The 22703-nt window shown below is 37.1% G+C and overlaps 1 protein-coding gene across 5 annotated transcripts in view; it reads right to left on the bottom strand.

Annotated features, from left to right (window-relative positions):
• Nucleotides 1–7966: 7966 nt before the first annotated feature.
• Nucleotides 7967–22703, bottom strand: part of LOC143249740 (katanin p60 ATPase-containing subunit A-like 2) — a 91862-nt gene continuing 77125 nt past the window's right edge. For all 5 annotated transcript variants that reach the window (XM_076500074.1, XM_076500073.1, XM_076500077.1 and 2 more), the window contains 2 exons: nucleotides 12225–12327; nucleotides 7967–10610 (listed from right to left, as the gene is read on the bottom strand). In XM_076500074.1, the coding sequence (XP_076356189.1) occupies nucleotides 10474–10610; nucleotides 12225–12327 (240 nt within the window). In that variant the 3' untranslated portion in view covers nucleotides 7967–10473. The remainder of the gene's footprint in view (nucleotides 10611–12224; nucleotides 12328–22703) is intronic.

Below are 22703 nucleotides of genomic sequence, written 5' to 3'. Positions count from 1 at the left end.
TCATGCACTAGAGAGAAATCTACAAGTCTTCATGACCGAGTTTCTATACCTTTGAAAAGCTAAACGAAGCTCGTTTCTAGAAAACTTAGACGTTATTGCTGAAGAGTTTCCAATCCGACGACTATTACTTTTCCAGTTTCCTCTTATATTTGTGATACTAGTTGTGCCTAAGCATCATTTCGTTAAACAAATAGCCAAGTCGGATCACATTAATTGAAATTACTTGTTTTAAATCACACGTAGTCGACTGTTACCATAGGAATCGGCACAGGTGTTCCTAATGAAACTTCCTTTCTTTGTAGCTGTTGCAAATTTCAACCGCTGTTCTAATTGGTCGTATTTTTTAACAACATTACGTCAATCACGATACAGTGTGCCTTTACTTTTCTTCATTAGCAACAGGAATTTCGCTGTAAAATGGTAACTGTTGTACGACATAGAGACTTCTTAATCATCGAAATTGCAAGAACGTTCTCAGTTTTTTAATACATTTGGTAACTTATCTCACATTACACTTAAGCCTTCTTGGACCTGATTACAAACAAAGAATGTCACTGTATGTAAACAGTCAATTTAAACAATCTGGTTCAAGAAACACTTGATACTTGTAATTAACAAAGTGAAAAAATATTTTATGTCATGAACACCAGATGCATATTATTATTTTTATTAAATATTTAACTTAATATTTTTTTAATACGAAGGAAAAGCGTAACATTTAAATTATTTTTTTTTTTGGCGTAGATCTTAATTTTCGATATAATGTTTTCTTTTTCATATTATTAAGAAACTTTACATTACCCAGCGGATAAAATATGTTAATTTATAACAAACATAAACATTTATATACGACCAAATTTAAGCTATCAGATTGGCACTAATGGTGATGTTTTGTGTTTTTAGCATTTTTGTAACCCATTTTCTGTTTTGTTTTGTTTATTTGTTTGATGTTAATCTCAAAGCTACACAATGGACTATCTGTGCTATGCTCACCACGGATATCAAACTTGTTTTGAACCAAAGTATATCTCACGGGCAAATTTCTCGTTTTATGCTGATAGGAAATCACTTGTTCAATAATGTTATTAGACGTTGTGTGTTTATTTTACAAGTCCCAGAAATCACGAGCTAAATGCATTAAGTAAAAAATGCGCGTCAGTGTATTTTAGTACAAGCTGAGAAATATTACAATAATTACAAATTTCACCAAATATTTGTGTTCGAACACCACATCAAAGTTCAACATAATTAAAAGTGTTTTGCCCCGGATTTTCGTTTGTATTCAATGTCCGGTGCATCACGTTGCAGTGTCCAACAGTAGTCAGCAAGCATTGACGGATTCCAGTTGCCCTGATATCGTTTTTCCATTGTAGCAATGTCCTGATGAAACTGAAGATTTCGGTAAAATTGTACGTGATGGGGAAATTTGGATGTGATTTTCGTGATCAGCAGCCAAACATCTATAAGGAACACCCAACAGTGTTCAAGAAGCAAAAACTTTGTTATGCAGTGCAATTCTTTCATGTATGCCACTGATGTAAATCAGAAAGAGCATAAGTTCTAGGACTGAGCCCTGTTCTAGCCCACTTGTGACATCAATCCGGTTTGAATGAACTGCATGTGTAACAACTCTCTGCTCCCTTCCACACAGCCACTCTTCTATCTAATTTGCTAACTTATCTTTCACATCTATAAATACTTTTTTCAAATCTTTTATGTGGCGCCTTGTCAAATCTTTTCTAAAAATCCAGATATACGAAATCTACACTCTCACCCTCGTCTATATAAATAGTAACTTTTCCAAAGAATGTCAAAAGATTTTTAAGGAAAAATTTTCCCCCACCGAAACCATGCTGACTATCCAATAAAACTGTAAGCTTTGTTAAATGACTTTACAAACTATCTTCTATCAGACCTTCCAAAACCTGAATACATATTTGATTTATTTGTTTGCCTGTTGTTAAGTATTACGCTAAACAAAGTGTTATTCGTGCTGAGCTTTTGGCGTTATACATCCTCGGATTTGTAGTTGAGGTATAAGGATGCATACATATTTGAATACAAAATAATGACAATAAACAAAATCCGGAACACAAGAAACACTTCATATTTACACGAAAAAAAATCAGTTCTGCGTTTTGCTATGAATTGCAGCACAAAATCCAAGAATTATAAGATAAAATGTTACCTTTTTTCACCAATTGTGCAACATCAATAAATTTTCCCATTCACTTATTACACAGCAATTGTTTTGGATAAATGTTAGTTAATATTTCTGACTTACAACAGAACATGACCTTCAGATAATTAGCTATGAGTATTTGATTATTTCAATCAGAAAAGCATTTTATGGAACACGTGGGATAAAGAACTAAATTAGAGAATTCAGGTTCTAAGTTGAGACTGTTGGCCATGGGGTAGGAAAACCAGTAAGCATAAGCTTGCTGTCTGTAAAGCTGTTGTTACCCAAGTATCAGAAATAATGTCAACTTAAACCCATACATGCGCAACCAATAGTGTGAAACATATACCATGACATGTTCATCTCGAGCCTTGAACCCTTTGATACACAGCCCAACATGTCAACCGCTGTACCACGCCTGATCCTACAACATATTTCATAACACACTATCAAAAAATATTGCCTTGTCAATATTTTATTTTACCACAGAAAAATTTCGATTTCCTCAACATACTGTGATTTACCAAAGTATTTTCATGCACTCTTTTCTAAACATCAGTTTTACCTGCGACTTTATTTATCTAAAAATACGAAGGAATAAACTGAATAATGTTCTTTTTTACAACATACAGAGAAAAATATGAAAACACAAATGTAAAAAGAACATTACATTTATAAATGGTGATCATATTTGGAATTAACCTATTTTTTAACAACAAAACTCAAAACAATTTATAGCAGTTGGTTTGAATACGTGAAAGACTGACTAATTTTGACCTAATTTCTGTAACAACTGTGGCTATTTCTTTGATAAATCTGGCTTTGTTCCAGCGAACAGAAAAAGTATGTCAGTGAGAAGATTAACATGCATTTTATTTGAGGTTCCATTAAAGGAGTAAATGATAATTTACTCCTTAGGCCTTAATAAGGCCTAAGCCAAAAACTTAAGGTAATAGTTATTTTTGAATTAAGCACAAAGCTACACAATGGGCTGTCTGTGCTCTGCCCACCACGGGTATCGAAACCCGGTTTTTAGCGTTGTAAGTCCGCAGACAAACCACTGAGTCACTGGGTGGCCCTGAGGTAATAGTAATAACGCGCCAAACAGTTTCAGGAATAAATGTTAATTAATATTAGAATTAAAATAAATATAATAGTAATGTCTCTTGTTTGTCCATGTAACTACTTCGCAGAGTGTGGATAGATCTTTACTAATATTGATATGGAGGTTCATTGGGTGCATGGTTAGATACATACGTTTTAATGCGAGATTTTTACCACTACCTCCCCCCATTTAATGGATTTTCACTTTATTTGGTTTTACATTTTGTGTTTTTCACTTTTTAATGGAGTTTTTTTTATAATTACCAATAAGAGAAGCAACTTTTTATGTACTATGATAACCTTTCATTAATAATGAATTTGTGTATCTTCTGTCCAGGGGACAGGTGCTCCAGCTAATATGTAATATATATATATAATTTTAATTGCTGAGATAAAACAGTCCAACCCTCTAGTGAAATAGCGGTATGGCTGCAGACTTACAATGCTATAGACAGGGTTTCGATACCTGTGGTGAACAGAGAAAGCACAGATAGCCCATTGTGTTGCTTTGCGCCAACTTCAGACAAATCTGTTTAGTAACTCATTGTTCACGCCATCTAGCGGTAGAAACTACAAAGTGAAATCGAATATAAATATGATTTAACAAATCTTACAACTTAAATTTTGATGGTCATAACCTACCTTTGAATTAAACATAACTCTCATTTTGTCATAACAACGGCTCTCCAAGAACCAAATCTGTTTTTGCTCCAGCTTTTTTATGAGTTAATGTGAGGATATAAAACTCAATAAATAGAATGAAAATTTACAGTAAGTATTACAGTTTATACTCGTCAGATTATTATAGGTATGAGTAGGATGAAGTAGCTGTTGCAGTTTAACACCAGTTTGAAACAATTCACAGCTTTCATCGGAAGATAAGTTCACTGTAAACTGTAAATATACTAAAATACTCTTCATACTTCCTATTATATTTTTATACTAATCCTGGTAGCCATTAATTTGAGTTAAGTTTGTTTTGTTTTGCATTTTGCGCAAAGCTACATGAGAACTATCTGCGCTATCCGTCCCTAATTTAGCAGTAAAAGACGAGAGGGACGTCATCACCATCTACTGCTAACTCTCGGGTTACTCTTTTATCAACGAATTGTAGGATTGGCCGTCATATTATAACGCTCCCACCCATAAAGGATATGTGACGGGGACTCGAATCCATGACCATCAGATTGCGAGTCGAGCGCCCCTAAACACCTGGTTATGCCGGGCTAGACACAAATTATCAGTTGAATATGTTGTTTTTAGCACTGTAAGACTAGAGGGAAGGCAGGTAGTCATCATCACCCACCTCCAACTCTTGGGCTACTCTTTTGCCAATGAATAGTGGGATTGATCGTAACTTTATAACACCCCCACTGCTGAAAGGGCAAGCATGTTTGGTGTGACGGGAGTTCGAACCCGCGACCTTCAAATTTACCACCTGGCCATGCCGGGCCCAATTTGAGATAAGAGAATCTTATACTAAAATTACAGTAACAGTTATTGTTCCTAAGTTTCATAACGTACACCTTTTTGATGGACTTAATGATATATTTTATATATTACAGATGTTACCTGTCCAAGAATTTCGTATTATACTGTATTGAAGAAACAATATACGTACAAACGTAAGTGATACTACGCGCAATTCAGCTCTTTCAAAGAATACACAATTCTTCTCTTTTATTACCAAAAACAACAAACCTGAAACTTTGACTTGCGTTAACTCATAGTTCCAAGAATATTATCACAAATAGATAAGAACTAAAGTCCAATATCCCTCGTTTTTTAAAAGTCAATTTTCAGAGATTTGGTTACTGAAACGCCAGTCGTCAACGTCTCGTGATACATTATTTCACGTGGTTGATTATTAGATAAAAATATGCTTAAATCCATTGTTATACTATATGTTAAAACTTATGAAATAATGCTACTGTTTTTAACTCTTATTTACCAGGAATGGCCAGGTGGATTAAAACGTTCGGTTCTTTATCTGAGTGTCGCGGGTTCGAATCTCAGTCGCATCAAACATGCTCGCCCTTTCAGCCGTGGGGGCGTTATAATATAATGGTCAATCTCACTATTCGTTGGCATAAGAGAAGCCCAAGAGTTGGCGGTGGGTGGTGATGACTAGCTGCATTCCCTTTAGTCTTACACTACTAAATTAGGGACGGTTAGCGCAGATAGCCCACGAGTAGCTTTGCGCGAAATTCTAAAAAAACAAAACAAACCCTAACTCTTTTCACACATAAATCGCTTTCTACTTTGTATATATTTTGGGTTCAAAGACGAACACTGTGTCTGTGAGAACTGCCTTTGTGTAGCGATTCACTTTACGATTTTCAGCCTAGTTTCTGCAGTTCAATGTTTTGTTTTGTTTTTGAAATTTCGCACAAAGCTACTCGAGGGCTATCTGTGCTAGCCGTCCCTAGTTTAGCAGTGTAAGACTTGAGGGAAGGCAGCTAGTCATCACCACCCACCGCCAACTCTTCGGCTACTCTTTTACCAACGAATAGTGGGATTGACCGTCACATTATAACGCCCCCACGGCTGAAAGGGCGAGCATGTTTGGCGCGACGGAAATGCGAACCAGCGACCCTCAGATTACGAGTCGCACGCCTTAACACGCTTGGCCATGCCGGGTCGTGTAGTCCAATGATTCAGTCTTTTCCTTTTCTCCTCTGTGTCTTCCGACTTCAGTTTATCAACCTGTACTACTGTTGTCGTCCGTTTAACTTTCTTGTAATCTTCCTATTTGTTATTTAATCACAAAAATAACACAGTAGTACTTTCTAGCACAAATTTCACGTAGTTTGCTCTTTTACTTTAGAATTATATCACAAATTAGAACACCTCTGAATCGTCAACTATTGCATTGAAGTTGCGAACGAAAAAAAAAAAAAAGCCACGGACTGTAAAGGAAACTAAACCTATAAATCGTCATCCGAAAATAAAACAAAGCTAATCAAAACTATCTTTAAAATCTGGAAAACTTCAAGTTGCTGGCGCCTCGACGTTTATGACGGATAATAAAGTCCAGAGATCAGTGAAAGGTTGGAACTTTTACACTTGAATTATTTATTTAGTTTTCTCTTACTGCGTTCGCCTTCTCGAGAAAACAGTGAACACCTCATCATTTCTTTTAGCCCGCACATTTTATTTATTATTCAACCATATACAGTTCAAGAGAAAAACGAAATCATAAAAGCACTTATTTATTTTTATTTCACATAAACTTTTAAGTTCATTTTAAACTTTCTCTGTGTTTTAACATTTAATCGTTTTCTTCCCGATATTCAACGGAAGTAGATCCAAGTTTTAGACGAAAGTGAATTTTGTTATTACATTAACAATACAAACTTTAATATCACAAAAGTGCATTTAAGGTAAACCCACAAGATTTACAAAAAAACAAAACACAAGACCAACAACAAAAACGTTAATTTAGGAAGCAATAGGAAGAACCATATTAAAACTATTTTACAAAATGTACTCAGCTCGTTCAGTTGGTTGTTTGGTGTTTTATGGCGCGAAACAATTAGGCTATCAGCGCCACCTCACTTCGTACTATCTTTATAAAATATAACTTTTCTATATTTCTCGGTTCTATCTCATATTCAGGCATAAAGATATTATTACACAGTATCTAAACGTTAATTCATTTCTCCTATTCCTGAGTTTGAGGCAGTAGTAGGTGCAATGTAAATCATTTCCTTTAAATATATGTTTGATCTATATATTTAAAATATATATATATATATATATATTTGGGGTATTGGGTGAGCTACAGAGGGATGGCCACGGTTTCCTATATTCAACTAAAAAAAAAGTACTCTGACAAATGGCTCGATCTGTTAACGTAAAATAAACAAAACAAAACAAAACTTTTTCCGCCAAAATAACTCGCATCTCGATAGTATTCGGTCACGAAGATGCGGAGTTTACGAGTTGGTCAAACAGTTGCTGTTGCATAAAATAGTAGAAGTGCTCAAGTTCAAGCAAGTACTGCACTCAATCACAGCGGAAAGTGAGCTAGGTTTGACTTCCTCGATTATTTCTATTGACAAAAAGCGCAAAAACCGCTAAGCAATCAGATTTAAAGAGCTAAGGACGTGTACGACGAAACGTGCAGCCACGACTTACTGTGTTTTGTATGAAAACTAGCATTTCGTGTTCCACTCCTTCAGTCACAGCCAGGAAACTAGTGCAAATTTGGTCACGCTTATAAGAATCTCAGATTCCAGACATAGCGAACATCTCAAATTTATCTTTAGAATGTAAAAAAATGAAGAGATAAAATTACCAGAAATTTTTGTTTGGGAACCATGTTTTGTTTGTTTGTTTTTGGAATTTCGCAAAAGCTACTTGAGGGCCATCTGTGCTAGCCGTCCATAATTTAGCAGTGTAAGACTAGAAAGAAGGCAGCTAGTCATCATCACCCATCGTCAACTCTTGTACCAACGAATAGTGGGATTGACCGTCACATATAACGCCCCCCGGTTGGGAGGGCGAGCATGTTTAGCTCGACGCGGGCGCGAACCCGCGACCCTCGGATTACGAGTCGCACGCCTTTACGCGCTTGGCCATGCCAGCCCTTGTTTGGGGACCAACCCACCAAACATGTCTCCCTATTATATACGTGTAATAAATAGAATTTCCACACCAACATGAATACACATACTCACATATTGTAACGTGCAAGTCTTTAATACATAAAAGAATAAATACATCAGGTCCTGTGTGATAGGATAACATTTGAAATATCTAGTAAATTTTATTCAATACACAAATAAACTGTGCAGCTTAATAACTTACAAATAAATATACAAAAACTTATTCTACAAATTTGAATGTGTGAAAAATGTATGGATTATTACTGAAGTGAAAAAAAGCACTTTCCATATGGGTTTTTGCACAGTGTAAACCAAATGTTTACACTCTGCACCAAAAACGTGTATATGTCACAAAGTTCACCTACACACGTATGGCCTCATAAAACACAAGTTTTACTGTAGGCTATCTTTTTCCTTATGCAATTATTACTGTAGAATTGCAAATACACTTGTTAACTAAGCATGAAGATGGATTAAAAGATAAAGTTAAAAGCTAAGACTTAAGTGAAGGACTCAATTTTTCAATTTACTACACACCAAAAATAAAAAAAACCTAATATTTGCTGTCATCAATATCTGTTTTGTCATAACCATCTTGTTAATTACTGAAATAAAGAAAGGTGTCAATCCTCAAGCATGAGAACTACTTATTACAAATGTAAATATGAATATTGTTCATATAACTTTACACAACCAATAGGAACTTACTATTAATACAAAAACATTATTTAAAAATGTTAAGTGCTCATCAATTATAGTTATTTCAAAACACAATTAATTTTCACACACACAAAAACAAACTGTAAGTTCACATAATGTACCCTCCTTTAGTCAATAGCAGCAATACTGTTTCAGTGACAAATTAATATTTTTCACTTTTATTTAGAGTAATGATTGAACATGATTTATCACTACTGATATGTAAATGAAATAAAAATGTGTGATCTGTGATGATGAGAAAACCCACTTGTAGAGAAAATTACATATGTAAAAACGGTTGGTACAGGTAGAGAAAGCACTATGTAGATGAGTGAACAGCCTGACGATGACTGAAGAAGGTCGAAACATTGTTCGCTCCTCTACATAGTGCTTTCTCTAACCATGTCAGCCATTTTAACACAGATAAAAATGTGTGATATTTAACGTTCAAGCCAGAAGTGTACATGAAGTGTTATTAATGTTTATATAGATACTTCCTTTTTTTAAAGTTAATGTATATTTATTACATTCATAGAAATTAACCTAAAAGGGCACTAATTACCTATTGATTAATTAACACCACTTCATGTCTCATTAAATACACAGTTTAATCTTCTTTCTCATCACTCTACACGTCATCCAATGTGATGGGTTTCAACAGTTATCTCAACATACTGAATTTGATGTTATAAATAGTTACTATTATCACTCACTACTTTCTCCAAACTTATTCATAGCTTAATATTCATTTTTAAAATACATGAAAAAAACAGACCAAAATTATTGTGATTCAGATGTAAACTACACAATTATTTATTCTTCATAGAAGCAACTTTACTTTTCCTGAACTTAAATGAAACTTTATAGGTAATATCTCCCAAAGATAAGCTGTAAGTGCTTCCTAGTTTTTAGAGTTTCAGAAGTTTTACTTATATATACACACACACACACATATATATGTATACTTCTGAAACTGCCAAAGCTTTACCCCTATTAAGATACCAGGTGTAAAAGGTCAACACTGTATGACCAAAATGGATAAAAAACATTCTTCCTGCATTTGTCAAAAGCAGTAAGACCACCTGCAGTCAATGATATGCGAAACAGTAGTCAGTGGTAATAATATTCTGTTCTGTTAGTTTTGAAGATAAAGTTACTTATTAAATGCCATAAATTGTGAAATGAAACTTGACTGCCAATTCTTATTCTTCTTTAGGATCAAGAAACATATGATGAAACTGAAACATTTGAAACTTTTGTTTTGTATATGACAACATACTTTAACAACATGTGGATAACAAAAAAGGATGCAACTCTATAGATTGTTAAAATATCATCGTACATGAAGGGTAACAATATTTTAACACTATTTGCACTTTTCAAATATGGTGCCTTCATCATGTTGAGAAAATTTTTGTTTGTTTGTTGTTTTGTTCAATTTCATGCAATGCTACTCCTGGGCCATTAATCAGTACTAGCCACCCATAATTTTGAGGCAATACATTAGAGTGAAGGTGGCTAGTCAACACCATTAACTGTCAGCTCTGGAGTTGCTCTTTCCCAACAAAGTGAGATTGACCATTATATTATGACACCCTTAAGGCCAAAAGAACAAGCATGTTCAGCAATTTACAGATAATGAGTCAAGTACCCTGACTATCAGGTAATATGACATGTAATAATTGAACATGAACCAGTAAACATTTCACAATAATTAACATAATCAAACATGACAACAAATAAAATTGCAATAAAAATATTTTGTGTGACATTTTCTTTTCTTTTTTACTTGAACGAAAATTATTTTGGTAAGTTACCAAAGATCACTAGGGAATTAGAGGATAAACATTGAATGTTTTTGATATGTTTAAGACCATCTTAAGCTGACCCATATTCTTGCTGCCAATCTGCATATTTGTCTGCCAATCCACGGGCTGAAGGTTTGGTTTTTGATATGGCATCCAATACATCAGGTGTTCTAATAGTTTCCAATGTCACAGCAGGAAGAGGACGACCTGAGACAAGAAAATGACAAAAATACTACTGAAACATTTCAAAAATCAATTAAGACAATAATTGTTTAGGCTTTTGTAAATCTTACCAGTTTTATAATGATATAAGATATCTAATTAGATTTTCATGAAAGTTAGGCTATAGAGTCTATTTACACATAAGTTACATTACTATATAACAATATATTTTTCCATTTTGTTCTATTCCATTATATCCATCAGTTTACAAAGCATTATTCACAAGTTAAAAATTCAAATGAGTATGAATTTTGGCTAAAAGTATGTACTCTATGAAAACAACTTAATACACATTCAAAGAAATATATAGAATGTTTAATAATGTTTGAGGAGTGTGTTTTCTTATAGCCAAGCTACATAGGGCTATCTGCTGTGTTCACCAAGTGGAGTCAAACCTTTGATTTTAGCATTGTAAATCCAAAGACTTACCACTGTCCCAGTGGGGAAATGTTCAAAGAATATGCAATATTAGCATATAGCAATTGAAGTGTGTCAGGACAGAATTGTTAGTTAATCCAAACATTAAAATATATACATATCAGAATTTAAAGCTGGAGAGCTATTAAGTAATTAACTATACAGTTTTTATTGTTGACCAAAGTTTTTTTTTATCTTTGATTGTAATACTCCTGGGATATTTGTCTGCCTGGCATGGAAAATGTTCTATGGATTGTTACTGAAATGAAAAAAGCAAACAGTACTACACTTTCTATATATTTTGCATAGTGTAAACCAAAATGTTTACACTATGCACCAAAAACATGTACATCACAAGCTTCACCTATATATGTATGACCTCACAAAACACAAGTTTTACTGTAGTCTACTTTTTTCTTTATAGAGCTACTACTGTAGAACTGCAAGTAAATTTGTTAAATAAACATGAAGTTGGATTGAAAAATATTTTTAAAAGCCAAGTTTTAACTGTAGAACTTTATGTTGCAGCTGAGGTTGCCATTAAAAAATGGAAATAAAAGTGGAAAAATTAACCCAAAATATTCTTTTTGCTTTTTTCTGCCTTTGAAATTTATCAAAGCATACAGTTATCAGTGTTTATAAAAATCCTTATAGTCAGTGTCTCATTGCCTACTGCAGTTGAGTTATATACAAGGTAATGTACAATCAACATTGCTACAGACTAATAAAAATGGGATGTGGCATCTTCAAATTTATGATGGTGCCATCACATGTTGGTTTAACATATATTTCATGTGAACATGTACCATAAGTCCAGTATCTAGATATATCCTGTGTAAGTTCCTGTTTCTATTGTAAATCAAATAAATAGGTGGAACTAAAAAGAAGCTATTCAATTAATCTTAGTCACAGCATAACAAAACCAATAGTGGTTGAACAAATATCACTATGAGAAAACAATGCCAAATCTAAATTTAAATATAAGAATACAGAAATAAAGAAGTTTTAAGCAAGTAGCCAAGTTTCTTATAGTGTCTTTATGTGTAAGGAAAATACTGTATGCATTGATTTATTTATATTACAATTTTGATATTAATTCTAATTACCTTTTAAATCAGTTATACTTGTTAAGAATAGTAAATTATTTTGAATTCTATGACAGATATACTGACAATATCTTACCTTCTGAGTGACTTTCAAGAATGTCAAAGATCTTACGAACACTGTTCATGGACGCTTCTTTACACACCAGTCTGATATCTGCACCAGAATAGCCACTGGTAGCCTAACATTGGACAAAAGCATTTCTTAAACATAGATAAATTCCTATGTTCTATTGTAGGCAGAACGATTCTGTAAACTCAAAGAAAAAGTATTTAAAAAAAAATTGATCCTCTAGTGAAAACAAATAATATTTCAGCTACGAGAACTTTCATGTTTGAGTCAATTTCTTCTTCACGCATACCTTAATAAATTTTTGTGGTATGTTTAAAACTGATTTTAAGACAAAAATAATAATTTCATATATGAGAACATACCACTACTGTAACTCTTAAATAGAGTCCCAAAATGTGCAAAAAAATTACTGAAAGAAGTAAAGTGATGTATACCATGAAAGTATCAGCAATGATTTGGACATCAGCAACTTCCTGGTCATTGGTTGTTTGACTGATTTAGTGTTTTATGGCTCAAAGCAGCTAGGCTATCTGCACCAAATGTCCGTTAAAAAGGTAAAAATAAATTAAATGTAGTAAAATACAGAAAAGGAAATGAAGGTAAAACAAAACATCATTGAAAAACAGAAAAAGGATAAACCAATGTTGACACCTAGTTTACAATGGTAAGAGAGAAATCAGAGTAAAAGAAGTTGTAAGGTATTTACTCAAGCAAAATGGTAATGATCATAACCCACCAGGAAGACTAACAGGTAAGTTCAAGAACCACCGTCAGTCACCTGAAGTTGGCCTTTCCAGTCCTGGTTCCGGGTTAAGTGTCATAGCGGCCATTATCAAAATGTAAAATAATAGAAGTTTTAAAAGACATATAGCAAAATCGTAATAATGAGTAGCCAAATGTCCAGTAAAAAGGTAAAAGTAAAGTAAATGTCGTAAAATTTGTAAAAGTAAATAAAGGTAAAAACAAAACAGCAATTAAAAACAGAAAATTGCATTAAACTGATGTTGACATCCAGTCTATAAAGTTGTAAAGGACTTCCTGTAGCAGAATGGTAATGATCATAACCTGCCAGGAAGACTAACAGGCAAGTACCAGAACCACTGTCAGTCACCTGAAGTTGGTCTTTCAAGTCCTGGTTCTGGGTTATGTGTCATTATGGCCAGTACCAAAGGGTAAAGTAATAAAAGTTTAAAAGACATGCAGCAAAATTGGAATAACAACTTGCCAGGACAACTAACGGATAGTTCAAACAGCAGCGTTAGTCACCTGAAGTTGGCCTTTCCAGTCCTGGTGTCGAGTTATTTAATGTTCTGGCCATTTTTCAATGTCAAATTGGACTAGAGCGAATGAAACTGTGAAACGAGAACCACAATTAAAAAGGTGTAATGAATAAATATCCAACACTTAAATGAGATTAAAAAGATTAATGGCCATTAAAAAACTAAAAACTTTATCAAGGTGGACAGAGTCAACATCACCAATAACACTGTCCAATGTTACAGATAAATGCTGGAAAAAAACATGTTCAAAATATTGCCGTTGCTGAGAATCATAACGATGCCAAGAAAGTAAAATGTGGCTGATAGTGATTTGAGTGTTACACAAACTACACACTGGTGCATCAGTTCCAGATAAAAGAAAACGATGAGTTAAAAAACTGTGACCAATGCGTAGTCTAGTTAGAACAACTTCCTCCTTCCGAACCTTACGGAAGCTAGATGGTCAAAGCCCAATATAGGGTGTTATTTGAAAAAGCTTTTTGTCGCGTTGCTCACTCCAAGTGGACTGCCAGCTGGCACAGAGCCGAGCCTTGAATACAAGACCATAGTCCACGTATGAAATAGGCACAGTGGTGATAGTGCTGAAGCAGATAGATTTAGTTGCCGTGTCTGCAAGCTCGTTCCAGCGAATACCAACATGGCCTGGTATCCAGAAAAACTAGATAGAAGTAGCAGTTAATGAGAAATGGGCCAGTCGGTTTTGAATATCAGTGAGAACAGGGTGTGAGCCAACGTGTAACGATTCCAGGGCCTGTATGGAACTAAGCGAGTCAGTATAAATAGTGCAGTTGGAGTACTGCTCAGCTTCAATATGATCCAGGGCAAGAGATATGGCATACAGTTCAGCAGTGAACACAGAAGCTGTAGAGGGGATTCTGCACGCAACCACCGAACCGCAGCAAACCATAGCAGAGCCCACTGAATTACCTGATTTGGAACCATCTGTATCAATGGAAATGATTATTTGAAAGATGTTCATTAAATAAATGACAGTACTTCCAATCTGGAGTATCTGCCTTTTTCAGATGACTGAAAGAAAGGTCACATTTGGGGGCTGACCTGTGGAATCTGCATTGTCATCCAATTGGGCCTGGATGCGAAGGCCAAATGGAGCAATGGCAGATCGTCTGTCCTGAAAAAGTACAGCCCACCGAGGAAGGAAAACACATCCCCAGGTGGGATGCTTTGGTAAGGAACAAAGTTTTGAAGAATACAGAAAAGATAGTTGCAAACAGCAAAAGTGCAGAGAAGGTTCATGAGATTCAATGTATAAGCTTTGAACTGGAGAGGTGCGGAAAGCCTCAGTGCAGAGTCGAAGTCCTTGGTGATGAATGGGGTCTAGCATCTTTAAGGCCGAGGGTCTGGCAGAGCCATAGACCATTGATCCATAGTCGAGTTTTGATCGAATAAGAGCACGATATACCTTTAACATAGAACATTGATCTGCTCCCCAACTGGTAGTAGAGAGGACACGGAGGATGTTCAGTGCTCTTGTGCATTTGACCTGTAGCTGCTTTAAGTGTGGTATAAAGGTCAGCTTACAGTCAAAGATAAGCCCCAAGAACTTGGTCTCAGGGACCACTGGCAACGAAACTTCACCGATATGAAGTTCAGGATCAGGGTGAGTACCCTGTTTGTGGCTAAAGTGTATGCAAACGGTTTTAGAGAGAGAGAAATTAAAACCGTTCGCCATAGTCCACTTCAGTATACGATTGAGAGCAGTTTGTAGTTGCCACTCAATATATCTCATGTTCAACAACTGACATGAGATGTGAAAGTTGTCGACATACAGCCCATTCACAATAGTGAGAGGGAGTTGTTCAGTGACGGCATTTATCTTTATACTGAAAAGTGTGGCACTCAAAACACAGCCCTGAGGGACTCCAAGTTCCTGTACAAAAGAACAGGAAAGTGTAAAACCCACACAAACTTGGAATCTCCTGTCCACAAAAAAATTTTAATAAACATGGGTAAATGGCCACGTAACCCATATATATGGAGGTCTCACAAAATGCCATACCTCCATGTTGTGTCATAAGCCTTCTCAATGTCAAAGAATATTAATACAAGATGTTGGCGATTGAGAAAGGCTTCTCTGATTGATGTTTCAAGTCGAATTAGGTGGTCTGTGGTGGAGTGTTGTCGTCATAACCCACACTGGGTGGGCGAGAGGAGGTTGTTTGATTCGAGGAACCACACAAGACGAGCATTAACCATCCTTTCTAAGGTCTTACAGAGACAGCTCATCAAAGCAATTGGACGGTAGTTTGAAGAAATCTTGGGATCTTTCCCTGGCTTAGAGAAAGGTAAAATAATAGCCTGGTGCCAGGCATCAGGAAAAACATTCTCCTGCCAGATCCGGTTAAAGACAATTAGAAAGACATAAAGAAAAGGAGATAGATGGTGCAGCATGTCATAGTGTACATCATCAGGTCCAACAGATGTACTGCCAGACCGATGAAGGGCCATTTTCAGTTCCACCAGTGTAAAGGGATAATTATAGTCAAAGAGACAGTTAGTTCGAAAAGAAAGAGGTGAATGTTTTGCTCGAGTCTTGATGGCCAAGAAGGTGGAGGAACAAGCAGAAGTGCTAGATACCTGGCAAAAACTTTCACCTAGACTATCACTGATGCTCCAGACATCAGCCACCTCCTGACCATCAGAGAGTAAGATCAAGAGGGGGACAGAATTGTAGTGCCCACTGACCTTTAGAATCCTGTCCCATATGATCTTGGAACTGGTGGTAGAAGATATGCTAGTTGTGAACTTAATCCAAGATTCCTTCTGGCTTTGACATCTTACCCAACTAGCATGTGCACGGGCCCGTTGGAAAGCGACATGGTTCAAAAGTGTGGGATATCTACAAAAGTATCACAGGCCCGTTTTTGAGCCTTCCGTGCTAAGTGGCAAGGAGGATTCCACCACGGATGAGGATATCATGGAAAACGTGTCGAGGTTTTAGGAATACACTGAGCAGCTGCTTGTATAATACAGCCAGTTACCACTGCCACACAGTCGTCTATTGATGGCTGATTCACAATGGCAGGATCAAGTTCTGCGAGAGCAGTGACAGTGGACCAGTCTGCCTGATCCAGCTTCCACCGGGGCACGCGGGTAGGGTGGCATCGACCATGGCCAGTCTCTCTCAAAAGTATAGGAAAATGATCACTGCCTCGTGGATAATTGTCAACCTTCCATGAAAAATGGGAGAATAATGAAGGGGAGCAAACAGAGAGATCAATAGCGGTAAATGACTGACTAGGTGCATGAAAATAAGTGGAAGAACCAGTATAGAAAAGAGAAAGATTGTGATCAGAGAGCATACACTCTACAGAGCAACCCCTCCCATCAATAACAGCACTTCCAAAAAGGGGATGATGTCCATTAAAGTCCCCCAGGAGTAGAAAGGGAGACGGCAACTGTTCAACGAGAGCATCAAGGTCTGATTGTTCATATGTCTCTCCAGGGTACAGGTAGAGAGAACAAACAGTGATGGTATGACCCAAGGAAACATGGATAGCTATGGCCACCAAGGGTGTGTTGAGTGACAATGAGTTTCTTGTAAGGAAAGACACACAGGATGGTAGGAAGCAATCAGTGTTTTGATATCATCCAAATTAGAACGTAAACCTCGACAGTTCCATTGTATCAAAGTGGCCATTTTTAATGATGGGTAGGCAAAGTGGCTGGAGAACCCTTCTGTGTACGACCACGTCTTTTTTCCTTACTGTCCTTGGTTGGATGAGGTCTATCAACCTCAATGGATCCTGCCCTGGGTCAATTGGGCAGGTCTTTGTTATTGGAAGGGGATTCCAGTGACTGAGGACGCGAACGAATGATTGTTTTGCCTCTTGGGGTGGGAGTAAAAGATGTATCAGAAGAAATGCCTGTATTTGAAACTGAAGGATGTGGATTAAGGCTTGTTGGAATGTATGGGAGGAACAGAGATGGGTGTGGAAGTCGATTCATCAACCTTTTTAACCATGGAGATCAAAAGGCTTTTCATTTGTTTTGAAAACGATTCTCTTGGAGGTACAGAGAGACCTGTCTGCACTCCCACTGTAGTTGTGGAATGAAGTGCAGCAACATATGTCCGAGATGGAGTGGCGGGCAGCAATTTCCGAGCCTCAGGATAACTAATGTTATGAGTCATTTTCAAATGCTGCACCTCTTTTTCCTCTAACCATTTTGGGCAAGAATGAAAGTAGGAAGGGTAAGAACCATTGCAGTTGATGCAATGTGGGTCCATGTCACATTCATAGGCATTGTGGTCCTTGCCACCGCAACAAGCACATGTCAGGGAACCATGACATGATGTCTTTGAGTGGCTGAACCTCTGACACTGGAAACATCGGAGAGGGTTTGGAATGTATGGCCGTACCCTGCAAGTTAGATAATCTGCCTTGACGGTGGCAGGTGCACGTGATGATGTAAATGTCAAAACGAGGGTATTTGTTGGCAGTGTAACTCCATCTTTGCGAGTGGAGATGCGCCTCACTGCAGAAACTCCTTGAGTGAAGAGACCAGCAAGAATCTCTGACTCAGGGACATTTTTCAAATCCCTCTCAACAATAACTCTCGTGATGAATTCAAGGTAGCATGAGGGGTAACCTCAATAGGTATATCCCTAATTGCCGATGAATTCAAGAGAAGTTCACTGTGGTGGGTTGTGGATGTTTCAACCAATATGTCTCCAGATCGAAGCTTCTTTACTGACTTTGGAGAGCCAGCAAGACCCTCTAGTCCCTTCTGAATAAAAAAGGGGGATAATTGCCCTAAAGGTTTTTCTGAAAGAGAATGTAATATAAGAAAATGAGGTACGTGTGTTACAGATATCGAAGATTGCTGCTCAGAGTCTTCAAGACATGGTCGCTTACCTATTGACTGTTTTTTCACTATTTTATTTAAATTTTTTGAAGGAGGATCCATAGGAAAAAAGAAAAATTTTGGTACCCACTGACCCCACCCACCATGGAGCCATACAAGGGGATGCACTACAATATCATGCAAGGACAATGCAGCAATGCCAGGGTTTCATGAGCACTATACCCAAACACCAGCATCAGGCACAATGTCCACAACACCCATTGAGAACTTCCAACACTGGTACTTGGTTGACTCTAGCCCAAGTGGACCAGCCGATTGACCCAAGGGGGGCCACCCAAAGGCTGCCCATCTACAGGAATTCAAGGCCAAAGTGGTGTGTTAGGGTTGGACACCTAAACCACCAGGATCCTCTCCTCCCCTTCACGGGTCACCACATATGGCAAACGCGTGGGTGGATCTTTAGTTCCCAGAGAAGGTAACCAGACAGAACAGAACTTTCCCTGGAAGGTCCCCATACTACGTACAGGAATCCACACTGAGGGGCCTGGTCATTGGAGAGCAAGACTGAAAAAGAGAGGGAAATATACTGCTCACTGACTTTCCAAATGTTGTTCCATTTGATTTTGAAACTGGTGGTAGAAAAAATACTAGTTGCTAACCTGATCTAAGATTCCTTCTGGTTTTAACATATTACCTGCTGAGAATACCATGGAAAACGTGTTGAGGTTTTATGATTAGACTGCGAATCTGCCTGGACAATACAATCAGTCACTGCTGTCACACAGTCATCAATCAATGTCATACTGATAATGGAAGAATCAAGTTTTGAGAGAGCAGTGAAAGAAAACGGGTTGGCATGGTCCAACTTCCACCAAGACATTTGGTTGAGTGGCATCAACCATGGCTGGTCTCCATCAAAATGATAGGAAAACAATCATTCCTCCTTCTTCCAAAAAAGTGAAAGGGAGCAGACAGAGAGACTAGGTGCATAAAAATAAGTATAAGAACCAGTACTGAAGAGAGAAAGGTTTTAATTTGAGAGCATATACTCCGTTGGACAACTGCTCCCACCAATATCAGCATCACTCCAGAGGGATTACATCCATTAAAATCCCACAGGAATAAAAAGGAAGACAGCAACTATTCTATGAGAATATCAAGGTTTGATTCATCATAGACCTCTCCAGGAGACATGCAGATAGAATAAACAGTGATTTGATGATGCAAGAAAACACAAATGGCAACTGTCTCCAAGGGTGTATTGAGTGAAAAAGACAGGGAGGACACATGCTGGTCAACTATTAGTGCCAACCCTCCATGCCCTAGTCTATCACACAACCTGTAGTTCCAGTATAAAGAAAACTGCCGAAAAGCTGTATCAACAAGTTTCAGAAACAGTTCCTGTAAGGAAAGACAACAGGATGAGAGGAATAAATTAAGGCCTTAATGTTTTCCAGATTAGATGGAAAACTCAAAAGTTCCACTGTATCAATGTAGCAATTTTTATTTAAGTGGAGAAGAACTGGGTAGAGAGCCCTTTGGTTTACAACTGTATCATTTTTCTACATTAAAAGGAAGTATTTCAACCTCCATGGATTATGCCCTGGATTGAGTCTGCAGGTCTCTGTCAGCAGATTCAAATTCCAGTGACTGAGGGTGAGAATGAATAATTATAATCAGTCAACATCTTGGGGCCAAAAACGATTTGCACATGGTGTGAAAATCAATCTGTTGGAGGTACAGAAAGATTTATCTGCATTCCCACTGAAGCAGTGGAACATAGTGCAGCAGCATATGACTGAGATGGAGGTGAGGACAATAACTTCCAAGCCTTGGGGTAAGAAATGCTGTGAACCATTTTCAAATGCTGCACCTCTTTCTCCTCTACCCATCTAGGGCAAGAACAAAAATAAGAGGGGTAAGAGCCACTACAAATAACACAATGAGGGTCCAGTTCACACTCACAAGCATTGAGGTCTTTGCTACTGCAAACAAGCACATGTCAAAGAATCATGACATGATGTTTTTGACTAACTGAATAGCTAACACTGGAGGGTTGGGAATACATGGCTATACTGTACAGTTCTGATAACCCACCTAAGCAGTGGAATATCAACTTGGTGATATAAATGTCAAAATTAGAACACTGGTAGGCAGCATAATTCTGTTCTCGTGAGTGGAGAAACCAGCGAGAATTTCTGACTTGGTGATGTTCTTCAAATCCATGGAAATAATAACTCCTCATGAGCAGCTCAAAGTAGCATGGGGAATAACCTTATTGGGTATATTGCCAATTACCTTCAAATGCAAGAGGAGTTCACTGTATTTTGGGGTGGATGTTTCCACTAAAATGTCTCCAGAATGTAGCTTCTTGACTGATTTAGGAGAGCCAGCAAGCCCCTCTAGTCCCTTCTGAATAAAAAAGGGAGATATTTGCCCTAAAAATTTGTCTGACACAGTATGTAGTATGAGATACAGGTGTAGAAGAAGGTAAAGAATGCTGTTCAGTCTTCAAGACTTGGTTCTTTACCAATGACCTGTTTTATTATTATTTTATTTTTATTAGGGGATACATAATAAAAGAAGAAAAGTTGAATGCTCACTGCTCCAACTCACCATGGAGCCCTACAGAGGGACATACTATAATGCCAAACAAGGACACTGCAGCAATGGTAGGGTTTTGTGAGCACTATACCCAAACACTAGCATCAGACACAATATTCACAACACCAGTCTTATAAACTGGTGACTGCATAACAGCAGTTGCCATCCATTTCAATTTACTCATCATGAATACTCTGCCTAAACAATCTGTCAATATGTAATGTGATGGAAATATCATTTGGGGCCAAAATGGGCCATTACTCATAATAAATATGTTGTATTACTATTTTCTCATAAAATACAGATATGTTTTGCCTTCAGTTCCTTTGTAAATATATTTTTGTGATAATACCAACAGTTTAGGACTTAAAACCCAACAAGTATAAATGCATATTGTAAATGGGTCATAATTCAAGTGTCACATTTTTGCACAACAAGAATTACCTGTTTTGGATTCTACAATCTTTTTTATTCCTAAAAATGTTAAGTCTTAATTTCCAACAAAAATATAAATTAATTGACCTTATCTCTTGGACTATTATAAGTGTAAAACTTTCCAATAGCATATCAGTGGAGGTAAGTATTATTGGAAATACATATTCAATATAGGATAACATTAAGTATCAAAACATACTTACCTCTTAGAGCATTCAAGTAAAATTTAAAAGTATTTCATCAACCAGTTTCATTTTTGTAAAGAAATTTCATGAGAGTTACATACCTACTTACAGTGTAAGTATTTCATAGTCATTGAGTTAAGAAGTCAAGACCATGAGGCATTGCATGTTGAAAACCAAAAAGGACATAAACATCATGTAGAAAATCCTCGTAAACTGTGCATGGATCCTGAAAGTCTTGACTGTTGGTATACATATTTTATCCCTAAAACAAGGCATTCATCAAGAGAATGAAACCCTGGACTGGTGAGCTCCTAGATGGTCTTATGGAATACTTCATTTCTACAGAGCCTGTTGCAACTGGTATAGTAAAAACTAGTTGCTAGTGCAAAATTGAATTGATAAAAGCACACCTGTATGGGAAATATTCTTCATGGAATGAAATCCAGTGAAAAAAAAAGGTGATGGACCCTGGAATGTAATGAGGCAAGAGGAAGGAAAAATCCATCTCTTTATATTCTAGCAGATGTGGTCAGAATGGCCACAAGGGGTAAACAAAATCTAAATAATGAGAAAAGTATTGGGAGAAATCCACATACCAGTCTGCATGATGTCCTCCAGTGAACAATTTAACGAGCAGCTCTAGTTGTGGAATGAAATTTGACATGCAGAAGTTCCCTTGCCTGCAAAGAAAGTCTGGTTTGCTTGTTTTAAATTGCACACAAAACTACTCGAGGGCTATCTGTGCTGGCCATCCCTAATTTAGCAGTGTAAGACTAGAGGGAAGGCAGCTAGTCATCACCACCCACTGCCAGCTCTTGGGCTACTCTTTTACCAACGAAGAGTGGGATTGGCTGTCACATTTTAACGACCCACAGCTTAAAGGGTGAGCATGTTTGGCACAACGGGATGTGAACCCGCGACCCTCAGATTACGAGTTGCACGCCTTAACACTCTTGCCCATGCCGGGCCTCAAGAAAGTCTGGAATGAGCAGCACAGAACAATTCATGAAGGTAACTGTAGATAAATCTTGGGACACTGATGGATCCCACAGAATAAAGAGTTAATTTCTAGAACCATGGAAGGACTTAGTTCAAGTCACATAACACCTCAAGCACTGACAGAACATAACAAATGATTTGGATCTGAGTAGTTG

Source organism: Tachypleus tridentatus, chromosome 4, assembly GCF_004210375.1.
Source record: "Tachypleus tridentatus isolate NWPU-2018 chromosome 4, ASM421037v1, whole genome shotgun sequence".
Classification (NCBI taxonomy): domain Eukaryota; kingdom Metazoa; phylum Arthropoda; class Merostomata; order Xiphosura; family Limulidae; genus Tachypleus; species Tachypleus tridentatus.
This window is presented reverse-complemented; position numbering and strand designations above follow the sequence as displayed.